Genomic DNA, 21,754 nt, shown 5'->3' on the forward strand with positions numbered 1-21,754 from the left:
GGGATTAGGTGAGAGTACCAAGTCCAGTATCCACAAAGCTTTGTGTTCACGTGCACTCTCAGGCAGATTCGTGTAAGACATAAATGCATTGTTCATTCACACCAATATCAAGGACTCGACGATTTGGCAATCAGAGAAATGTGACAGCTTGACTAATCTGTGATTGTTTTTTGTCCAAAACACGGGGGCTAGCAAGCCCTCCAAGGGCACGGTACTATAAGACAAGACAAATAACTTATTATTTTCCAGGCTTGTACAAGGCTTTATCGCATGAGTTCTCCTGAACCATTCCAAAATGGAGAGGGATTATCACAAAACATTGCATTAAAATCTCCTCTCTCCCCTCTCCCTTGTTATTTCATTTTCCTTCTAAAATGAATCTGTGCCCAGCCAGGCTCAAACACAACATTAAAGAGCTCATGCTATTCTAGCAGAAACCACCAACCCCCTCCTCCTCGCGCTCTCCCTTTCCCCCCCTCTGTGCCTTTATAACCCCCCTCCCCCCTCATAAGAGTACACTCTGCTCTGTAGGCAATGGCACTCTGCAAAGCTGCCCATTCAAAATAGATAGGCTTCTATCTCCCTCTATTTAGACTAAGAAAATAGCTCTGACCTTTGAGCCTGAGCAGGAAGGCAGAGCGCTTCTGCCAACTCTACCTTTAGAAAAGAAATGTGTCCACAAAACAGCCAAAAATAATTCAACTCAAAAATTTTCCGTTTAAAATTTCTGGAAAAAGCCAGTAGCACATTCATCAAATCAACAGTGCTACCAAATTAAAATTGCCTTCCATCTCGCATCGATTATTATAGGTTGTCATCAAAACAGTCAACTTGCCAATATAACTTTTTAAAACACCATGGCATCACCACCATCCCTTGAAACACAAACACTGTCCAGAAAATGTAGAATGAAGGACCAAAGAGCTTTATTTACTTGAGTTAATGAAATGCAAAAACATTAGAGGTTTTATTAATGAGTTAGACCTCACTGCTCATTTTCCCATCTCTGTTCCCATTCTGGGCACCCATTTACAGCAAACACATTCCACAAAGGTCATGGTGTAACAGCACTTCCAACAAACTGAAAGTATAATATACTGCAAGCAATAATGAATGTTGCATTGGTGCAGGAAATCAATCCATCTGAAAGGCTCTCCTGGGCAGGTATTAAAAGAGAGGGAAGCGGAGACGGAATAAAAGTCAGGTGAGCCTGGTGAGCAGATACAAACCTCCAGCAGAGCCCAGCCTTGTTGCCATCTAAGATTGCCAATCTGCTTGGGAAACCAACAGAAAAGAGCAGGAGAGAGAGGGAGGCAGCACTCCTCATCCTGAAGTCAAGGCCCATAGCGCCTGTCAGTACCCGTTGAGCTGCTGCATCTTTTATGAGGAAAGCCCTGTTGCTTATTACAATATTTACAGACGTTTAAAGATTGCGAGGCGAGTGTTGTTACTGCATTAGCTTGGCTCGGTGGCCTTCGCTCACTAGACTCTGACAGGAGATTTTATTCTAGATTTGTTCAATCGAATCACTGCACAAAACTGCACGGAGACCGAGAATTGTTTTTCAGGTGACTCAGAGGTCACACGCACAGCTGGAACGGAGTGTAGCTTTCATGGCATTTATGATATTGGTTCATTTCATTAGTAAATAGGCAATAATGTCAAAAAGGAATAAGTTCCAAAGCTGTCTATTAAATCTGTAATATTAACACAGTTGGGTCTTTCTGTACAGTCCATGTCGTATCTACAGCTCTGTTTATGGATGTAAGCGAATTTTTCCCATCTGTTTCCCCAGGAGGGATGCTGTCCTACAGCAGTGCCGTGATCTTTGACACTTTCCATAAGGCACACATAATATGGAAATGTGTGCATGTACTTCCATAATATCAAAGGAAGAAAGCAGCTTTAACAAACCAACGGTTGGTTTAACCAGTGCTGTTGCCTTTAAGCTCCATCTTCATAAAGGAAAACTGGAATGTATAGTTCTGGTTTGATGAATGTGCTTTGTTCCAACTAGCTGTGCTTCCTTCCTTCTTTATTCTTTGAGGAGCACAACTTACAGAGAAACCCTATCCATCAGACTGCTTCAGACGAAGGAAAAAATAAAAACTTGAATAAATATTTCATTAGATTATTCTGTGATTTAATGTGCTTCTGCTTGCTGGGGTCTACGGCAATATCTCCATTTATAAATGCATTAACACAGTAATACTCAACACAAGCTTAGTATTGATATCCAGGCAGCCTTACTCGGCAGAATGGAGCAACCTAGGGATTTTTTTTTGTCTGTGCGTCTACCTGTTGTGCTAAATTATACATTTCCTCTCTGATCTGAGTGCATTGTGGAAACTCACATGATATAATCTACCCAACTGCACTTTTAATTAAAGAATTTGATATAGCAAGCAACATAACAGGCACAATGCATAAAAGGAACACTGGTTCTGGATATATGCAAGTGCATATATGCATGTATGTATTTGTTCTGCATGTGCTAGTCAAAGGTAATTAGAGCCAAAGGGAGAAGTTTTCATAGTCTGTGATAAATTCAACATCAGGAAATCCTCTACTTATTAATACCAATTGGGCGACAATAATTGGCAGGCCATCGACAGCGTGGGCAGAATTAATCATTTGAAGAGGCAGGCTAGACTGAATTTTTAATTGGCAGAGGCAGCCACTGTTTAGGGAGGCAACCAGCTGATCACCCAAGAGACTGCTGCTTCAGACAATGCACATTTGCTAATCCTCTTGAGTCAAGTTATTATGGCCATGCATTATTATCACGCTTTACAAACTAATTCCATGTTTTCCCTCTCGGATTACCAAGGGGAAAAAACAGTTGCATAAGAAAAGAGGAAATAAACACAGAGAGCACAATGTGGATGAAATGAAAATCCAAAAAATCCAAATGACAGAATAAGCACAATGGCTACGAATGCACAACACTTAGTATAATGAAAATAGCATGTGCACATGTGTGTATGTGCGTGTGTTCCTCTGTCCATCGATGTCTTTGTTAGTGTGAATGTGCCACATTGAGGGTGCTTGCCCAGTGTTTCCATCAGGATGCGTACCCCATAATCCTTTTTCTGCTTAATAACGTGATTAACTATAAAATAACCTCATCAAGGATCACTGACACATTAGAGTTTGATTTTGTATTGTTAATTGTGCAACAAGGCTTCATTACATCCAAACTCATTTAATTTGACTGAACTATGCTTATCTAAAATTAATTAGCGGTTTGTACGTTAAAATTCAGGGTAAATAATGACATGAGAAATGCATTTGGAATCATATTTTTAGCATTTTTGCTAGATCAGAAGGAGAGGATTATCCAGCTACATTTAAACAAGATTTTTTGTTTAGTAAAATGCAAAAAAAAAAAAAAATTATAATGCACAATGAACAGATATAAAGGCTCACTGGATATTTTTAAGGGATTTCACTTTGTTGAAAGGCTCTTTTGAGTTTTGCATTTCAAACTGACAAGAGAACTGAGGAGGGTGATCATACAGAGTCTCACCGAAAGCAAGCAGTACATCTCAATTACACATTTTCCCACTTCTTCTACTTTACCACCAGGGCAAGAATGATGTAATACATTGATGATAATATAATGCTACGAGGAAATCTAACAAAAAACCTTTTCAAATGAATAACAATGTAGTTAAGCAGTTTATCACTGTATTAATTGACAAAATAATTGCTAATTATGACATATCTAATTTATGGCCTAGACAAATGTCAAATATTTCACTTGAATTATATACATGTCTACCAAAGATCAGTGTTTTTGTATGCGTAATGGAAATGTGCTGTTTATGTTATGTAGAAAGCCTAAATTGTTTTTTCCCTGATAGCACGATAAGGTGACAGCATTCAGGACCCAAAATACTGCCATCACTGCAACACGGGTGAAATGACATTTTAGTATATGCATGAACACAAGCACAAAAACACACACATCCAAAGCAAACCAGATCAGTGCAATACTGAAGAAATGACTTCCACAACAATAACATCAACTTTACGACCGTCATAAAATATGTGGCAAACATTATTATTATTATATACTGTAACTGTATCCTGGTTTGAAACCCTCACAAAGACTTGTATTAATTATTCTGAAGGAGATGGGGACGACCTTTGTAGCAGAAACAAATTTAATATCTTTCGATGGTGACTTGATGCATGACATGACAGGGTTTGTAATGTTTACTATCATACATTATCATTTGTCTTTTCTAAATGTCACTGTAATAAAAGGCTTATCTCCTGTGCTTACATCCTTCACACATCTGCATCTGCTCTGCGAAATGAAGAATCCACGTGTGGAAAAACACAAAGAAAAGGGTTTTTTATAACTGTGGATTTGACTAAATGATAGTCGAGGCCATTGCATGCTTTTGTTTGTGACTTCTATGTGTCAGCAATGAAATCACCATAAATGTTCTCCAAATGCATTAAGTATGCAATTGCCCTTTTGTCGTTATATGAATAAGATGTTGCAAACTTTGTGGACAGTGCACTGGCCTGACCGTTACAATGAAACTAACAGTGATCACAGTGCTTATAGTCAAAGCCTGAATGTCACTGATCAGCTAAACCAGTGCAGCTCTGGGGTTATGCACTTCAGGTCTAAATTAAAGGTTGGGTGAGGGTTCACGGGTCATGACGATGACAATGATGACGTCTGCACTGCTTGAATCTAGGGGATGGGGGGTGCGGGGTATGAGGGGGGGGCTGTATCGTGAAATGCTTTTCCCACCCAGGCAGTGATCTATATTCTTGCTAGCCAACTTCATTATGGAAGATGGAAGTTGTCAGTGTATGTATAGTGACCTGAGTGGATTTACACCCTCTGCTTCCATTTCAGCAGAAGCATCACTGCCCACTCTCCGTGGCGACGTCCGTCATCTTGTGACAGTTCGTGCGCCCTTTGGAGACGTTGTAGAATTGAACTGATTTCGCCGTGTCGCGTTTGCACCCAGCCCGCTCTATTTACACATGGGGAGATGTTAAAGAAAGCATATGGATGAATAAATGATGCCGCCCCTCCGCAAAAGATGGGACTGGTAAGAGGAGGCTGTTGAAAAATGCATCCTTTCCGAGCGCCTCTGCCCCACTTAGGAGCGTGTTAAGGAAACACTCAAAGGCAATAAAATGAAGAATTGTTCCTCGTGTTCAAAACACTCAAAATATGTGCAAATCTTTCTTTTTGTGGTCATAATAAATACTGAAATTTAGAGATAGAAATACAAAAGCGCGTCAAACCAATCTGATAATTACTAAAAAGCTAAAAACTTGCCTTACGCACAAAAAAAGCAACTGGAGCAAAATGCCAAACCTCATGAATGTTATACAGAAATATGAGCAGTGATGAGCATAACGATACAGATTATTTGGGGGATTGACAGCTGAGCGATTAAGCCCGATTAAACATGAAAATAAAAGTGACAAAAATCCGCATTTCACTACAAATCAGTTCAGTACGTACAGATACTAATAAGCAGATATTAAGCTTCATATGGGCCTCTCAGCCATTCGAGGGGCGACACATTACCTTTGTGCATGCCGGTGTATCGGTCCTTGAGAACTGTCAGTTCGTGGATTTTCCCAAACTGTTCAAACAGGGGTTTCAGGTCTTTTTCTTCCAAGTTCCGCGGTATCTGCCCGATAAACAGTTTAATGGCATCTTGGTCTTTCATGTTGCCGCTCTCCGGATGAATTGAAATGGGTTCTGACCCGTTCATGGGTTTCGGAAATGTGATCTGAGGGTACTGGTGCTGATGTGGGATAAGTAGTAGTGGTTGTTGGGTCGGTGGTGCCCCCGGTCCGGTGAAAACCAGGCTGGAGTGAGAGGGCTGGGGCTGCTGTGGATGGTGCTGCCTTCTTGTTTCAGTCTGAGTGAATCTGGCCATTCTGAGCTGGGAGCAGAGTGGATAATAATGACAACACACACACACACTGTGAGAGAGCAAGCACTCAGCTGGAAACCAGGCTGACTTTCTATCCGACACACAACACACACGCACACACAGCGAGGAAGAGGGGGTTGATATTGGTGAAATAAGCGCGCAGAAGCGATATGAGACACTATAGAGCGACACCCAGTGGTGTTTATGATGTACTCGAACTCAAAAAAGACTTCTTTCGGCTGCTTCCTTTAGGGGTCGCCACAGCGGATCATCTGCCTCTATCCCACCCTATCCCAGCATTCTCCTCTGTCACATCAACCCTCTGCATGTCCTCCCTCACTACATCCACGAACCTTCTCTGAGGTTTTCATATTTTCCATCTTTTCCTCCTGCCTGGAAGCTCCATATTCAACATCCACTGTCCAAAATCCTTCCTCTCCACATGTGCAAACCGTCTCACCCTTTTCTTTCTCACTTTGTCTCCAAACAGCTCACCGTGATCTGTCCCTCTGATATACTAATTTCTAATTTTGTCCATTCTGGTTCCTCCCACTGAAAATCTTAACATCTTTAGCTCTGCCTCCTCCATAAATCACAGCAGGTCTGACTATCATCTTGCAAACCTTCCCTTTCTTTGCTGCTATGCTTCTGTCACAAATCTCGCCCTGCCTGCACTCTCTTCTTCACCTCTCTTGTCCACTGTCTGTCACTTTGGATGTCTGACCACAAGTATTTACACTCCTCCACCTTGACTATCAATAATCCACCTTTCCACCAGTCTCCCTCATATATCCACACGTGTAGTCAGTCTTGCTTCTACTCAATTAAATTCCTTTTCTCTCCAGGGCATACCTCCACCTGTCGAGGCTCTCTTCCACATGTTCCCTACTCTCTTGTGGCCCCACGTAGCTGGGTTCAGCTCAACTCAGGAAAGACATTTTGGCAAAAAAAAAAAACAACAAAAAAAATGAAAACATTAAAGATGGATTTGCTTTTGTTTTGTTTTCAATCATCACTGTCAAGACTGAAGGCAAAACCTTTACTTTAGTGAAAGTAGCAGCACAAAGAAAATTACTCAAGAGATTATTTCCCACAGCTGACATTCACAGTGGGGAAAACACAGGTGTTAGCAATTACAATAATGACAGCTCTGTTCTGTTTAAGCGCCCCAGTATGCAAGTCTGCAGCAGAATAGCCCGACTATTTACGCTCGCATATTTCTAGCTGTAATTTATAAAATATCTTCTCTTAAAGTTTGATCACATTTTAAAATTTTAAATGTGGAAGCCAGCTGTCAATCTCTCAGTGTGTAAACAATGAATGAACCCTCTGTTGTCCACAACACTGTTTTGTCTTTAAAGGACCATCAGGAGGGGTAAAGAACACATTTATTTCTTTTTTCTCTAAATTAAAACAGCTGAAGGTTAAACAGTGCTATGGTGCAGGCCATTACCATGTATTTGAATTAATGGAACTGTAACAGTATCCAAAGGTTGTTCTTAAATCAAATAATCAAAGATTGGCTTTTTAGTAAGACATTCCATTTTTCTGTTTCTGTGCCTACAAAGTTATCACAGCACAGAAAAGCTCAGCAGAACTTTTGTTCTAATTAAAATGTACCTTTAGAAGATCGCCATTTCATTTGGCTAATTTGGGTTCCCGAATCTTAATATTAGGTCTCTGAGCTGAAAAAGGATTTCTGCACTGAGCAAAGACTGTGGATTTTCTCCCCCCTTCATTTACTTGCTCTGAAAGAGATCACTTTACAGCCGGTGCTGAGAGGAGGAATGAATGCAGGGATCAATAACACTTTCAACGCTTTCATTGTAAGTTGCATGTACAGTTTTAATGAGCATAGGCATGCGAGTATTGTAGAGAGAGAGCGTGGAAAGATACAGACCCTCTTCTTCAATAGCCAATTTTCAGCAAAATATCAACTACTGTAGACAAATAAGTGAGCATTGAACTTCTTGTTCTTCCTCACCACAACGAATTCATAATACAACATCCAAAAGACAGAATTTTATGATTAATCTTTGAAAGAATAGTAACCACAAGGAAACTAGGCAAAGAGCTTTTTGTTGGATCAACATACAGAGCAATAATATCAGCTTGTTGATATAGAATAGAATAGCTCTTTATTGTCATTGCACATATACAACAAAACTGTTGATACAAAATCTGTGATCTGTGTGCAGCCGGGCTTGTTGTCATGGCTTACATGGAAACTTAAAGGATTTTACTTCACCTGTGCTTTTCAAAGTTAAAATGCTGGCTGTAAAAACAGTTTATTGTCATCCGATTGAGTCGAGAGACCAACAAGCATTAACTACAATTAAGAGACTTACCATATTTTTTTCAAATAGCATGCAGACTAATCCCCCAAGAGGGGATTTATTTGCATCATTTGCTTTCTCTTTGCAGACTCTGTCAATAGCACTCAAATCCTTCGTGAAAATGAAACGCTGAACAAAAGAACGCCAGCAACAAAACTAATGCAAAACAGAGTAGGTAGTTTTGCAACTTAGCCACAAACCATCCTTTAAATAAAACACATCTGCAGGACAGATTTCTAATTACAGCCTATTTAACAGTGGGTTAAATGAAGTGATATACTGTCTGTGACAGCAGGCTCAAGGCTGCGAGGTGAATCGATACTGCTGGCTGTTGCTGCTGCTGCTTCTCTCATCGTGGAGGAATGGCACCACAGGGGTGCTCTCCCAGAACTTTAACTTCTGAATATCTGCATCACTGTGTAAGTGAACCACCTTCAGCAGCCCCTGTTGTTTTGAATTCCGCGGCGCACCTGAAAAGCCATGCGAGTCTCACTTCCGAAGGGCCTAACGTGCAGCAGAAACAGACTGGTCAACAAAGTTCAGCGTTAAGAAGTTTGGAGAAAAAACATGGGCTACAAAGAGAAGATGGCTGTTTTCTCTGGGAGAGAAGTGGAGGTCATTTCAACTTTATTGAATTCTGCTCATATAATTTATTTTTGCAAAGTTCAATAAGCGCAAGTATAGAGAGAAAGACGTAAGCTGGCAGGGGTACACATTGACACATACCAGTCAATAAAACGGCGGGTGGTGACTACATAGACACAAGGCATTTTGAAAAATGAATGTTACTCTTTGAAGCAGTAGGTCCCAGAACACCATGTAAGTTAGAGTTGCTGAAGCTGCTGTTTGTTTTCAATTTGCGCACCAAAGTCAAAGTCTTATTTTATGCTCCACTCATAGTGTTATTAATTTATTGATTAAAAGAGGCAGGGTTCTCTGGCCATCTGAATGGGAGTTGGCAGGGACAGGAATCGAAGTAGATGTGTTTGGCATATGGCTCAGCGTGTCAGCCCGCTTACATCTGCAGTGGGGAAACAAACAGGGACACAGTACAGCTCATATTGAATAAGGGTAGTGAGCTGTCATGGCTCGGGCTCAGTGGCCTCTGAGGGAGGCTGAGTGGCTATTTTTAGGGATATGGTCAGCGCAGGGGGAGGGGTATTGAGAACTTCCACTTCATGGTTTTTTATTGACCAATGCCATTAGTGTTTTACCAGGCTGACGGCAGAGACAAGAAATCAATAAAGGTCACACTATTTGTGCAAACTAAAAAGTTACATACAATTTAACTTGCTGGCTTTTATTTTGCTGCTTGTTAACCAGTCTGGACCCTGAGAGGGAGGCAGCCTAGCTTGAGCTGTTCAGCTTGGGAAGTCTTTGAGGCCCGAGGGAGACAAAGGCAGCTCTGGGAGTCATTTTGCATTCTGCGAGCTCTTGTAGACGTACAGTCAAGACAGACATACTCCTACACTCATAAACACACACGCCACCCAATTATCCAAATTCAGCATTGTTCTCCAGATTGACTAACTCGCTTGCATAATAAGCAAACACCGTCCATGTGAAAGCGCACTTTAAAACGCTGCATGCTGTCTTGTTATGAGTTGATGTTGGTGAGCGAATTAGGAACTTGACATCACAAAGTGCGCAACACTTTGCTGTCAAGAGACAGCTCCTCTCTGCTCGGGCTGGCTTGGTGATTGTAGTTGTGGGTAAGCGGCAAGAGTAAGATGTGTCCCCCGGTGCCTAATTCATCGTTGCATTCTGGTTATGCATTGCAAAGCACGCTTGTTCAGCTGTAAGATGTTTTTCGAGAAAATTAGGGTGTGATGTGATGATGGTGTATCACACTTGAGACAGTTTTATGGACCAGTGACTTAACAGGCTGATGAGATGTGATAAGAGCTGGTTGAACTGCAGAGCTGGGGTGATGCACCTTTCTTTACAAGCCTTAGATCCCTGGAATGAAAGTAGCTTAGAGCTGTTTGATATTAACCAGTTATTCCAACAAAGAAGGACATTTTAGAATTTTTTTTCTTTGTGGTTTTGGTTCTGTTGCAATCATTAAAAGGGTCATCTGTGTCAAACAGCCATCCATTCACTTACTTTACTGTTCATCTTACCAGGTTTACACTGGGATATTTTTGCAGACACTGGGCGAAGGTGGAGTTCTCACATCCAACTAACACAGAGAGAAATACCACACAAATTTAGAAATGCAACCTAACATGCATGTTAGTGGACGTCAGGAGGGAACTGGAGAACAGCCATGCACCCACAGGGAGAACATGTAAACTTTCCACCAAAAAGGCTTTAGCCAGCCACAAGGTCGAAGCCAGCAAGTATTTCCTCACTGCGAGGGGACAGGCCTAACTACTGCGGCACCGTTCTGACTGTGTGTCAAACGAGATCAGGAAAATAAGCTTAAATGTGTAAATAATTGAAACAGTAATATATTTTTTAAGATCTAAAGTAGAGATAAGTGCTACTTCACTACATCTGTTTGCTCTAATAAAACTCCACAACCCGAAATGACAAAATAGTAAAGACTTGCACATGAATTCTACAATCTCGGTGAGCATACATAATTATCCAACAGAGCCAATTTAAAAAGCAGCCGAAGAGTACACACCAATTTCCTTTTTTCATTTCCAGTTAAGAAAGGCCAGGAGTGTAATCATTAGGAAAAAGAAGGAAATGAGATGCCTCTTGGAGCCGTGCTTACAGTAACTAGCTGTCTAAATAATAATTACATCAACCTCCCTTAACTCTCTGTAGAATGAGCAATATAATTTTTAAGGGGACCTCAGATTTAAACTGCACCCAGGGGGTGTTTTTATTTATATTTCATTCTAATTGTCCCTGCTTACTTTCCGTGTTTTTACTCTGGTTGGTTGGTAGCAGTTCATTTTGGCACTAAACAGATCCAGTTTGTGGTTTCCTCCAGCTGAATTGGAGGAACTGCTTGTACTTTGTCCATGGAGGAAGTGAAGCAGACTGTTTTCTCCTGCACCAGTCTCTTGCTGTGCATTATATGTGTTGACGGATAAGAGAAGGGACAATCATTGAAAATAATTTTGACATATTGTAGATTAATTTTATCACCCAAAATTGCTTCCCGGAGAATCCTGTCACCCACTGTGACTGCAGTTTTGTTGCAGAGGAGAGAAATAGTCAGCCTGCAGAGCAATCATGTCTCCTAATCTGAGTCACTGCTGTGATCTGAGTAGCCTCAACAGCTACCTCAATTTCAAGATTGCCTGGACTGCTGCTGTTTTAGTATTGATACAATTATCGCTAGAAAAACATCATTAGATCAGTAGATTACATGGTGTTCAAGCTGCTTTTCCACAACCTCGGGTCAGCGGTGACCATTTTATTTGTATGCAGAACTGCCCATTTTGCAAGCAGATCTGCCCTTCCTATGTGTGTGTATATGATAAGTATATATGCCTGGAAAGAGAAAATCCCTGCAATGTTACAAGTAAATCATTGCAATATTGAAACAGGTGAAATGGTGCACCAAGGTTTATGTATGAAAGTGTTTCCAAACACCCTTTTTTTAAAAAAGAAAATACAAATCTGTACCAGAACAGTAGAAATTACAGACACTATAAACAACATTTTCTAAATCCTTATAAAAGTTGGTCATTGTGATTTAAAATAAGTCGACAAATTTTCTTTATACTAATTTATAGGGCATTATTTCAAGGGAATTTCCACCAAAATAAAATGACATGTAACAAATGATCACCGACTCTAGTCCCAGTTTATACTTGCACATTATAACCACAAGGTGGCAGTCGTGGTCCACTTCGTGCTCCCCTCTGATCCCAGTCATTTGAGGACACCCATGTCTAAATAATGACTAACCTATGATAAATTATTGATACTTCCCCTAAAGCTGTGTTAGGAAAGCCAAAAAAGCAAATCTTAGTAGCTGGCTCTGTATTTTGGCGTCCTTCGTTAGCTGATTACTTCTCTGCTTTGGCACAGTCCGTGCAGAGGAGGCTTTTGCACAACTTTTATGTCAGGGAGCTTCTATTTGGTAACAGTAGGGGAGACCGGGGATAGTTGTAACATTTTTGACATTTCTGTCTGTAAAGTGGAGCTCTTTTAAGGTAGTGGATTCAAAATGGAATGCAAAGTATTTACATGTCTCTGCTATTAAATAGTACAGCTATTTTCTCTGCAGCGCAATTACTCATTGCATGGTATGGTGAAATGTTACAATTAACCCCATAGTCTGGGTTAGTTGTAACATGTCCCACACTATGAAATGTAACACAATGAAATAAGGGTACTGACAAAACATTCACATGTAATCTTTTTTATTCAACACATGAATGCACTTAGAGCCATTTATGTAGCTCTGTGTGTGTGTGACAGAATGCAGAAATCTAGCTTTTGAACATATTCCAACCCCCCAAAAAAGACAAATTATGGAATTTTCTGCAACGGAATATTTCCTTAATTTAGGTTGGTCTTCCTTGATTTTGGCCTCATTGGCTCAGTGGGCATTGTAACCTACAACTCTTGCACCAACTTTTGAACATAACAATGAAGCTGAAAAAATGTAGTTGTGCACCAGCATCACAATTCCATTACTTTTTTCATGGCTTACCTTGGTGTGGTTTGCAAAGTGCTTCAGAAAGATGAGGAAATCTGTTTCTTGCACCCATCCTGATTTATTTCCACTACCACTACTTCCTACTGGTCCATCTCTGACAAAGTGGCCTGTATTATGTATGCGTGGGAACACAAACAGTGGAGAAATTGTGTTGCCAATGGCATTAACCACATGTACTAAGACCAGTGAACCTTTCTCTGCTGATGTCATTGCCCCAACTTGTTTAATATAAGTTAAAGTAATAGTGCGGTAAGTTATAATAGGGCTGTTCGATATAACGATATATACCGGATGACGATATAAAAGCGTCTATCGTTTCATTTTACGCTATCATTTGTTTCGTGGTGTCGCAAAATAAACGGTTTACGGCAATATTTTTTCATCGTTTTGATGGTCACTGTAGTGGCTATATAAATTTCTTAAAGTTCTCTCTTTCTCTTATATTTAATATAACCACACTACAGACAGACAAGCGCCTGTTTTTATGCTTGTGGTTAGCAACAATGACGGTCACACCATCGCGTGTCCGCTTGTTTATGTTCCACATAAACCTTTGACAATAAAGCTCAAGCTCCTGTTTAGACTTTTCAAAATAAACTGAATCACGTGAAAGAGCAGATTATTTACGGATGAGAAGTAAAAAAGAGCCGCCAGGTGCTAAAAAATTAACCTTAGACTCAAACGTTAGTACGGAGCCCCGCAGGGGACATGGGAAAAAAAAATTAGGACGGACTTTTGCGAGATCTCGCAAAACTATCTCGGGATCTCGATCTCACAAAACTAACTCGGGATCTCGCAAAACTTTTGCGAGATCTCGCAAAACAAACTCGCAAAACTTTTAGCCGCATTCTTCGGACGCCGGCTCGAAGCCGACCGGGAGGTCGAGGCACGATGTGCCAGGAAAGCAGTGTTCCTCCCGGCTGTAGTAGGTCTCGACCTCCCATTAGCTTCGAGCTAACGGGAAGAATGCGGCTAAAACTTTTGCGAGATCCCGAGTTTGTTTTGCGAGATCCCGAGATAGTTTTGCGAGATCTCGCAAAAGTCCGTCTTAATTTTTTTTTCTCCCATGTCCCCTGCGGGGCTCCGTAAGAACAGGCTTTTCCCCACAGCACACCGTGTAATAAACACTCACAAAGAAAACGGCGGCTGTTACAACTTATGTCTAAAAATGTATAGTTTCACTCGACTCCAGCTACATGACATGCAGCAGGAAACACTTCCCGCAAGACGAGCTGCACGAGATTCACAGAATTTACAGAAAATGTTACATTTTTGTGATTTATATCGTTATCCGACAATAGAATTCTTATATCGGGATATGAGATTTTGGTCATATCGCACAGCCCTAAGTTGCATTACATTTGCATTATTGTCACACCTAACCCAGACTGTTGCTGTTACAACTGACCCAGACTCCTATAGCCATGAACTAGCTAAGATTACAGCCAACGGCTAAAACATTAGCATTAAAGACATACACAGAATTTATCCCCATAGACATACAAATAACATAATTTAAGTTTGATGAGTTTAACTGCAGAGCAGAAAATGCTATTAAAAATTGAAATAAAGTTTAAAAAAATAAACTTACCTTTTGGCATACAAATTACTTTTTTTCTTCTTAAATTGTCTGTGTTTGACAAAATGTGCTGATTTTTCACATGTGATAGAAGAACTGAATTGGGCATGTACAGGATGAATCACATCATTTGACCCTGATTGGAGAAATTGTGTTACAACTGACCCACGTTACAACTATCCCTGGTCTCCCCTACTACGCAACATATTTTGAGGAATATACTGTAACTGCCGAGCCAATGTTGAGGGCTTCGAGTCAGTCAGTTTCAATTTCTTGGTAGGCCTAGCTAACAACATTAAAAATAATAAGACATGTTTGAAAAGATTCTGCAACACTCTCAAAGTGAACTAAGCTACTACAAAGGTTTCTTCGGACTACTAAAAATGTGCTACCACGTGGAAGGATAATAGCAGTTAATGTTGTTTCATTTTTATAACTTTTACAGCTGTTTTTGTGCTGTTAGGTTTGTCCAAACTGATAAAAGGCTGCTTCAGAGCAACTGAAAGCCGTTTAGGTTTCAGAGAGACAGGTTTTAAAAAAAAGTGACCCAAAAACTCATTAACTGACTCTATGGCTTTTCAGCTTTTAGTGTCTTTGTTCAGTCACATTGTTCAACAATGCTCGACACTATATTCCTTGATGATTGACACATAATTAAAGTAGAATTAAAGCAGCTCTGCTTTGGAGGAATGATACTGAAGTCCTCTTCAAGTATAAATATGTGATACTTTGAATTACTTAATAAAGCTGCATTATGTGTTTCATTAGTTTAATAAAACAACTAGTAATATATCTTGAAAAATAGTAAAATGGGAAAAGTGTATTCATTTGTACAAAGATATAGATTTAGTTTAGTTAACATAAAGTCAGGTGTTTAACGCTACCTTTAATTAAAAAGATGTTAACACAACTTGGCTGAAATATACATTGATGCCAATAAAGAACAGCATTGTTGTTATTGATGATGGAAGCAGAAGATTGTCAAAATGTTAAAATGAATCTGCATTTACAGACAGAGTCCCTGGAAATTTAGCAGCTGAAGTGTTCAGCCTGTGTGACCTCACTCTGTGGTGAACAGTGGGGTAGATTTTGTGTTAGACGTGTCGAGTGCCTTTGACCTTACTAACAGGGAGAAAACAACAAGAGCCGAAAAGGATCGCATCAGAGCATTGTCTCTTATTTTCTATTTGTTCGGCAGCCCTCTCTGCTCACGCACACGCGTCCGTTGTTTGCTATGACACAAGATGAAGCTACTTTTACTTCAAGTTAATTATTTCAGGATACACTGTGTTTTATTGAGCTTGTGATTTCATCATTTACCAAGAAAACAATACACATCATCACCAAACAGAAATATGGACTTTATTGCTGCAGACACATGATATGTTGTGTATTTGAGAAGTCTTTTTATTTTTAGAATGTTGATGGATCATCTTGTATTAAGCTATACAACATTAAAATATGTTTCCAGTGTTTTTTCCATTAAGTAAACTGTTTTTCACATTGAGAAGGCAAAATATGAGGAACACTTATCAAGAACTTCCCCAATGAAGGGAAATAAGTGACGTGGAGGGTGTTGTTGTGTCACTGTGAGTGGGTGTGGTTCCTTTAACCCCGTGAAGGCTTTTCATCATACTTTTCATATTGTAATAGGGGAAAAAAATACTGGGAACAGAGGAAAATATAGATTTCTCATGATGGCTGGCAACTCTTAAGAATGTGATGCAGCACTTAAGAAATAGGGAAAAACATTAATTTCTTTTAAGTGCAAATGAGATCAAGAAGGACGAAAGAAATGCAATAACTCTTAACATCAAGACCTTATTTTTGCTGAACCACTGTGGGGCCCCCTGATGGTGACCCGCACTCAGACCTCTCTGCTGGACCCACTGACCATGTTTCCAGTCTCTTCCCAATTCACAAGTCTGATCAGACTGCCTGAGCATAAATAAATCAGCCACACAGACCACTGAACCACATAAGGTAAAAAAATAATAATAATAAAAAAAATAACATTTCTGGGAAGCTCAGGTTGTTTGGCTCCTAAACTTAACTCCAAATAACTGAGTCTTAAACACATTTCCTACATTTTTATTTTCAAAAAATCTCAATTGGAACAGGTTGAGCTGCACTGATTTGCAGTGAGTAAATATGGCTATAAAGATTAAAATTGTGGTTGACCGCTGTTGGACTGTTGACCACTTTTGTGTTTTTATACAAAAATATCCTCAGGTTTAGTTAATCTTGATGTTTAATGTCTTTAGGAATATTATAGGAACATCAAATAGTTTTTTCTGTCCAGCCATCTTTTATTCAGATTTATCCTGCTCAGGGTCATGGAGCTTATCTGAGTGTATATTAGCAGGCATTGGGACAAACTGTCCTCACAGGCAATTCCATTTACTCCCATTTTTCATACCCATGAGTAATTTTGTGTTTTACATTTCAGACCTGCATCTCTTAAGCTTGTAGGAGGAAATGGGAGCAGCCAGAAAAAATGCAGACAAGTTGGAACATGCCCTAAAGTGCTGCTGCTGTGTTGAAAGTTAACCATCATTAACGATTTTTCTCTTTATAAAAATGTCTTCTTTATAGTGAAAGAATATTGCAATCCAGACAAATCCTCCTATGATGTGAGTGTTTTCAGAGCAGCACTGACATGAAAGGAAATTTAACAAAAGTCAAAGCACGCTTTGTAAAACAGCTACAGTGAGGTAGCATTTAGCAATGATCTGTTTTCATCTGGTGTTGTGCTGGAGCTCTCTGTGCATAAGTAAACTTTTTCTAACTTTGCTGATATATGACTGAGGTATATTAACAGAGACACATTTCAAATCAAATCAAATCAAAATTTATTTATATAGCACATATTAAAACAACAGTGTTGACCATAGTGCTTCACAGTCAATAAAAACATGAGACAGTTAAAACAAACAATAAAAGGATATATAACTGGCATCACAAATACAGCTTGAAAGAATAGCACAAAAGATGAAACTCCTGACCCCAGGCACAGTCACGTATGTATGAGGATGGCTTTGAAAACAAAAAGTATTAATTTCACATTTACACAAAAGTCAATGAGCAAACAATATCCCCTTTACTTCTATATGTACTAAATTATTACATCAATCTCACAGTAAACTGTGCTTCAAAGGGAAACTTAATAAGGGTAAATTCCTACTTCATGATCCTGTTAAGTTTTAAGAAGGAACAATAGAAAATATTCCAAGTAGAAGCACCACAGTGTTTTGGATGTGCACAGCTCAAGACCCTGCAGGGGCAAATTAAAAGCACCAACAACAACACTGGCACGCGTCTACCAGAAATAACAGATTTTTATTTGACAGCGTGTTTGTGTCGATCCAAAGAATACTGAAAAATAATACCCCAGCCAAAACATGTTTACCTGGCTGTTATCTGGAAAGCCATACAGCTGTAGGAGCTCCCTGTCACCAAGTTCAGCTGTTTCTTTTATCAGCTTGAATGAATTCCTCCTCAATGCTTGAAAATGATGAAAAATATCTTTTTTAATGTTTAAATGGCTTATTTTTTTCTATACTTTTTTAGTGATTTTTACTCTTGCTTCCTCTTCATTTGATGGTTTTACCAACACGACCCAATGCCAGTAAGAAAATGCATAAAATTCTCCAAACTGGAAATCGCAGTCACTCATGCACACATGGAAAAGAATTATGTGGAAAGTACTGCTGTTTACAGAGGTTTTTCCATTTACTATGAATATAACTCCTTCATTTTGAGCCTGTATGAGGAGGCTTATGAGTGACAAAGCAAGGTCATTCAGTAATTCCACATTTTATGTCAGAAATATTCAGTGTGGGAATGTGTGGGATTTTGAGTTATTACATGACTCTGGATGTGTATCCACGATATCACACAGGTGGGTGAGGTGTGCAGAATGAGTACAGACATTTGTCTTTCAGCTCAACATGTAAATTTAAGTTCATTGTGCACCACTCAGTTTTGGGCACGAGGGCCACACTCGGAGGTGATGGAGCTTCTGCTCATCCAATTCAAGGCCGGGGAGTGGGGGAGGTGGAACCTATTCCAGCTGTGATAGGGCAACTGTTCACGTTCACATTCACACCCGTGGTCAATTTAGAATAAGCAATTATTCTAATCCCACTAACTGGATGTCTTTGGACTGTGGGAGGTGTACCCGGAGAGAACTGAAAGAGACACGGGAAGAACATGCAAACATTCAAACCCAGGACCTTCTTACTGTCAGGTGACACTGCTAACCACCACCTGAAATTAAACTTAAATATGCCATAGTATGGTAATCACATTCATATCAAATATTGTTTTTTAAGAAATGTTAAGCAGCAGGTTAAAAATGAATTGAATTTGTTTTCTATGTAGTTTTCTGTACCTTAACGACTTCTTGCCGGAGAAGCTCTGCTGCAGAAGATTTGCTGTAGCTCAACTTCTTAGAAGTACTCTAGTTTCAGTTTCTGACATTCAAAGTGCCGAATACATCTGTTAACACACATTTAAACAGAACCTCATCTACCACTGGTCATACACATAGGTAGGTTGGTGCATCAGAGTGATTCTGGGGTAAGGAATTTTGCCAAAGGATGCTTTGAATTCCAGACATGAGGAATCAGGGAATGAATCAAACAGCTCCTGCCTCACATTTCACATCTGCGAGCCAGGGTATTGTATAACAGCTCAATCATGCATATTCTTCCAGTATGTGATCTTTTTTCAGGGAAACTGAAAATTTTTTTCCTGGATGTTTATCTCTAATTATGCTTCTCACTTGGGAGGTCAGTGTGACAGTTCCTGTCAGCCTGGCATTTACAGTAATGATTGGCATTTGGTCTTCTTGGTCTATATATCTCAGTAACTGTGTTATTCACAGACTCATTACCATATTTTTCCCTGTGGCTCTCAATTAGGAATATGTTGTCTCCTGACCCCCTTTTTTCAGATTTCCTGGAATGGGAAGCAAAAGAAGAGTGGAGAATTCAAATGGGGAATTAACAGTGCTCTGTGAAATGTCATAAACTCATAAGTATTTGGCAGTTCATTCATCATGCAAGGTTAGACACAGGGTTTACGTTGTCAAATCATGATCTTTTCCTAACACATTACAAGCATAAGTGAAAACAAAAGTAAACTGCAGGTGACTCGTACTCTAATCTGCTGGCTGAAAATCGAGCTTTGGGGCCGACCAAAAGCCCTCTGATGACACAGACTGGGTAACTACAGTTAAACTGAAAACAATACTCAAATGCTTGCTCGGGTTATTTCAGACAGCAGGAATGAAAGACATACATGAAGGTTTAGTCAGAGGATTTGATTCATCTGTTACTCTTTGAGGATGCTGATGCCGACATGAAACTGCAGACGCAGGGAGGCCCTACTTTAATTGTTTTCTACTGTACACTACTTATTCTGCGTTGGATTTTTTTCTGTATCAACTTGTAGGTTAATTAGTGTTTTTGCCCTTTGGAACCATCCTTATTCAGATAACAAAGCAATGATGATTATGTAATATGTCTTTTATGAAATCCCAATAGACTGCTCCCTGAAAGTCTCTGACTTTGTGCTGTGTCAGACAGCTAGTTTATCTTACTCATCAAAGGCAGCACACTGACTTGGCTGTGTTTTAAAGGCTTGTGCACTGTTGCTATAGCTTCATAAAAGCCTGTTCTTCTACCTACTCAGGCTCTGCCTTCCTCTGATGTCTGTTGTTGCTTTGTTTTTCTAATTATTAGTTGCTTCTTTAGTTATTTGGCATGCTCCCTTTATGTTCTCATGTGCCAGCTCTTATGTTTCCTACTGCTGAAAGCTTTTGTTCCCAACAACATATCAGAAGCAAACAACCTTATTGCCATCTGTAAATGCAATAGCTGACATCAGTAACTGATAAAATGATAATTACTGGGATTGACTTCATTTGAACTTTTGCATAGTGGTAGTTTAGAGAAAACATGATGGTGAGAGTTTGGTGAAATATATCAAATAGTTTGATAGTTTGATTTTCATGTTTGTGGAATGTAGCTAACATTCGTTTAGCACAATGATTGTAAATGGGTAGAAACTAGCTTGAGAATTTAACAAAGTCTGCTTAGCAGTTGTCAATATTTGCAGGAGAAAAGGATTTAAAAGTAGGACTCAAAGACAATAAAATATATATTTTTAAAAACCCTCAAAGGTAAGGAGCTAATATTCAAAATGTCCACAAACTAAAATCCAGAAACTTCCATGAGTAACAGAGAACATGAGCTAGATTACAAAGACTGTGGTGAGGAACAAAGTGATAGGATCAATATTTTGTTTATATCCTCAAAGTTCAGCATGTAGGCTACTTAAATGTGTTAAATATATTTTAATGATATTGTATTTTGGAAATAAAAGTAAATACCTCAAACATGCACTATGAAAAATGTCAGGTACATTTACATTCAAGTTCTCCTATAAATAACAAAAACGGTTTCAGATTACACGAAAAGCTGAAAAGCGTGTTTTATTGTGGATTATGATTTACCCATTTACAAATTCATTATTATTTTGGAAAGTAAAAATCACAGTGATTTAGTGATCTTTTAAAATGTGTTACAAATTTTCATAAATCTTGACACATGGATTGTCGCTTGAAAGTTGCCTTTCTAAGGTGAAATTGGTATTGGTAATGGCTCTGTATATGAGTCCTCCCCTCCTGCTGCACCAGAACCAGCAGTGTTACACCACAGTTCATTCAAAAAGTAGCTGGGAAATCTCATAACAGAGCAGATTCATTTGCAGAAATTTATATTTTTATAAGCACTGAATTCCCAGTTAGATGTTAGTAACAGTTACATGACAGTAACTCAGTAAAACATTTCTGCTATGGTTTTAAGAGTGACATCATCCGTTAGTGCTGGTAGACATTAGATCAGATTATAAATGATTAAATTGGGGAGTTTTTCTGTAAATCTCAGGAATCATTTTTATCCAGTAACTTCAGAATAATGAAGTCTTTCTAAAATGTGAGGTTGTTGAATCCAATCAGCACATCAATATTCTTACTGAATAATTACTGGAAACGAAAATTTAAATAGCTGAAAATAGTTATAAACTATAGAATAGAATAGAACAGATCTACTTTTACTGTCAGAGCATCTCCTACTCAGTGCAGACATGTGGGAAAAGAAAACGGGAGGGGAGGGGAGTGGGGATGCACAGTTCTGCGGCAGTATATACACATGAATAGTCTCAATTCAAAAAATATAAAATATACAAATATCTGTTGAGGGAAGTCCTTGGATTGGGG

General features: G+C 39.3%; 1 protein-coding gene across 11 annotated transcripts in view; it reads right to left on the reverse strand.

The window, feature by feature from the left end:
- celf5a (cugbp, Elav-like family member 5a) overlaps positions 1-6,045 on the reverse strand; it is a 197,943-nt gene extending 191,898 nt beyond the window's left edge. For all 11 annotated transcript variants that reach the window (XM_014336844.2, XM_014336842.2, XM_042216823.1 and 8 more), the window contains exon 1: positions 5,570-6,045. In XM_014336844.2, the coding sequence (XP_014192330.1) occupies positions 5,570-5,927 (358 nt within the window). In that variant the 5' untranslated portion in view covers positions 5,928-6,045. The remainder of the gene's footprint in view (positions 1-5,569) is intronic.
- Between the last annotated feature and the right edge of the window lie 15,709 nt (positions 6,046-21,754).

This window comes from Haplochromis burtoni, unplaced genomic scaffold, assembly GCF_018398535.1.
Source record: "Haplochromis burtoni strain Fernald_Lab_line unplaced genomic scaffold, NCSU_Asbu1 Contig_13, whole genome shotgun sequence".
NCBI lineage: Eukaryota > Metazoa > Chordata > Actinopteri > Cichliformes > Cichlidae > Haplochromis > Haplochromis burtoni.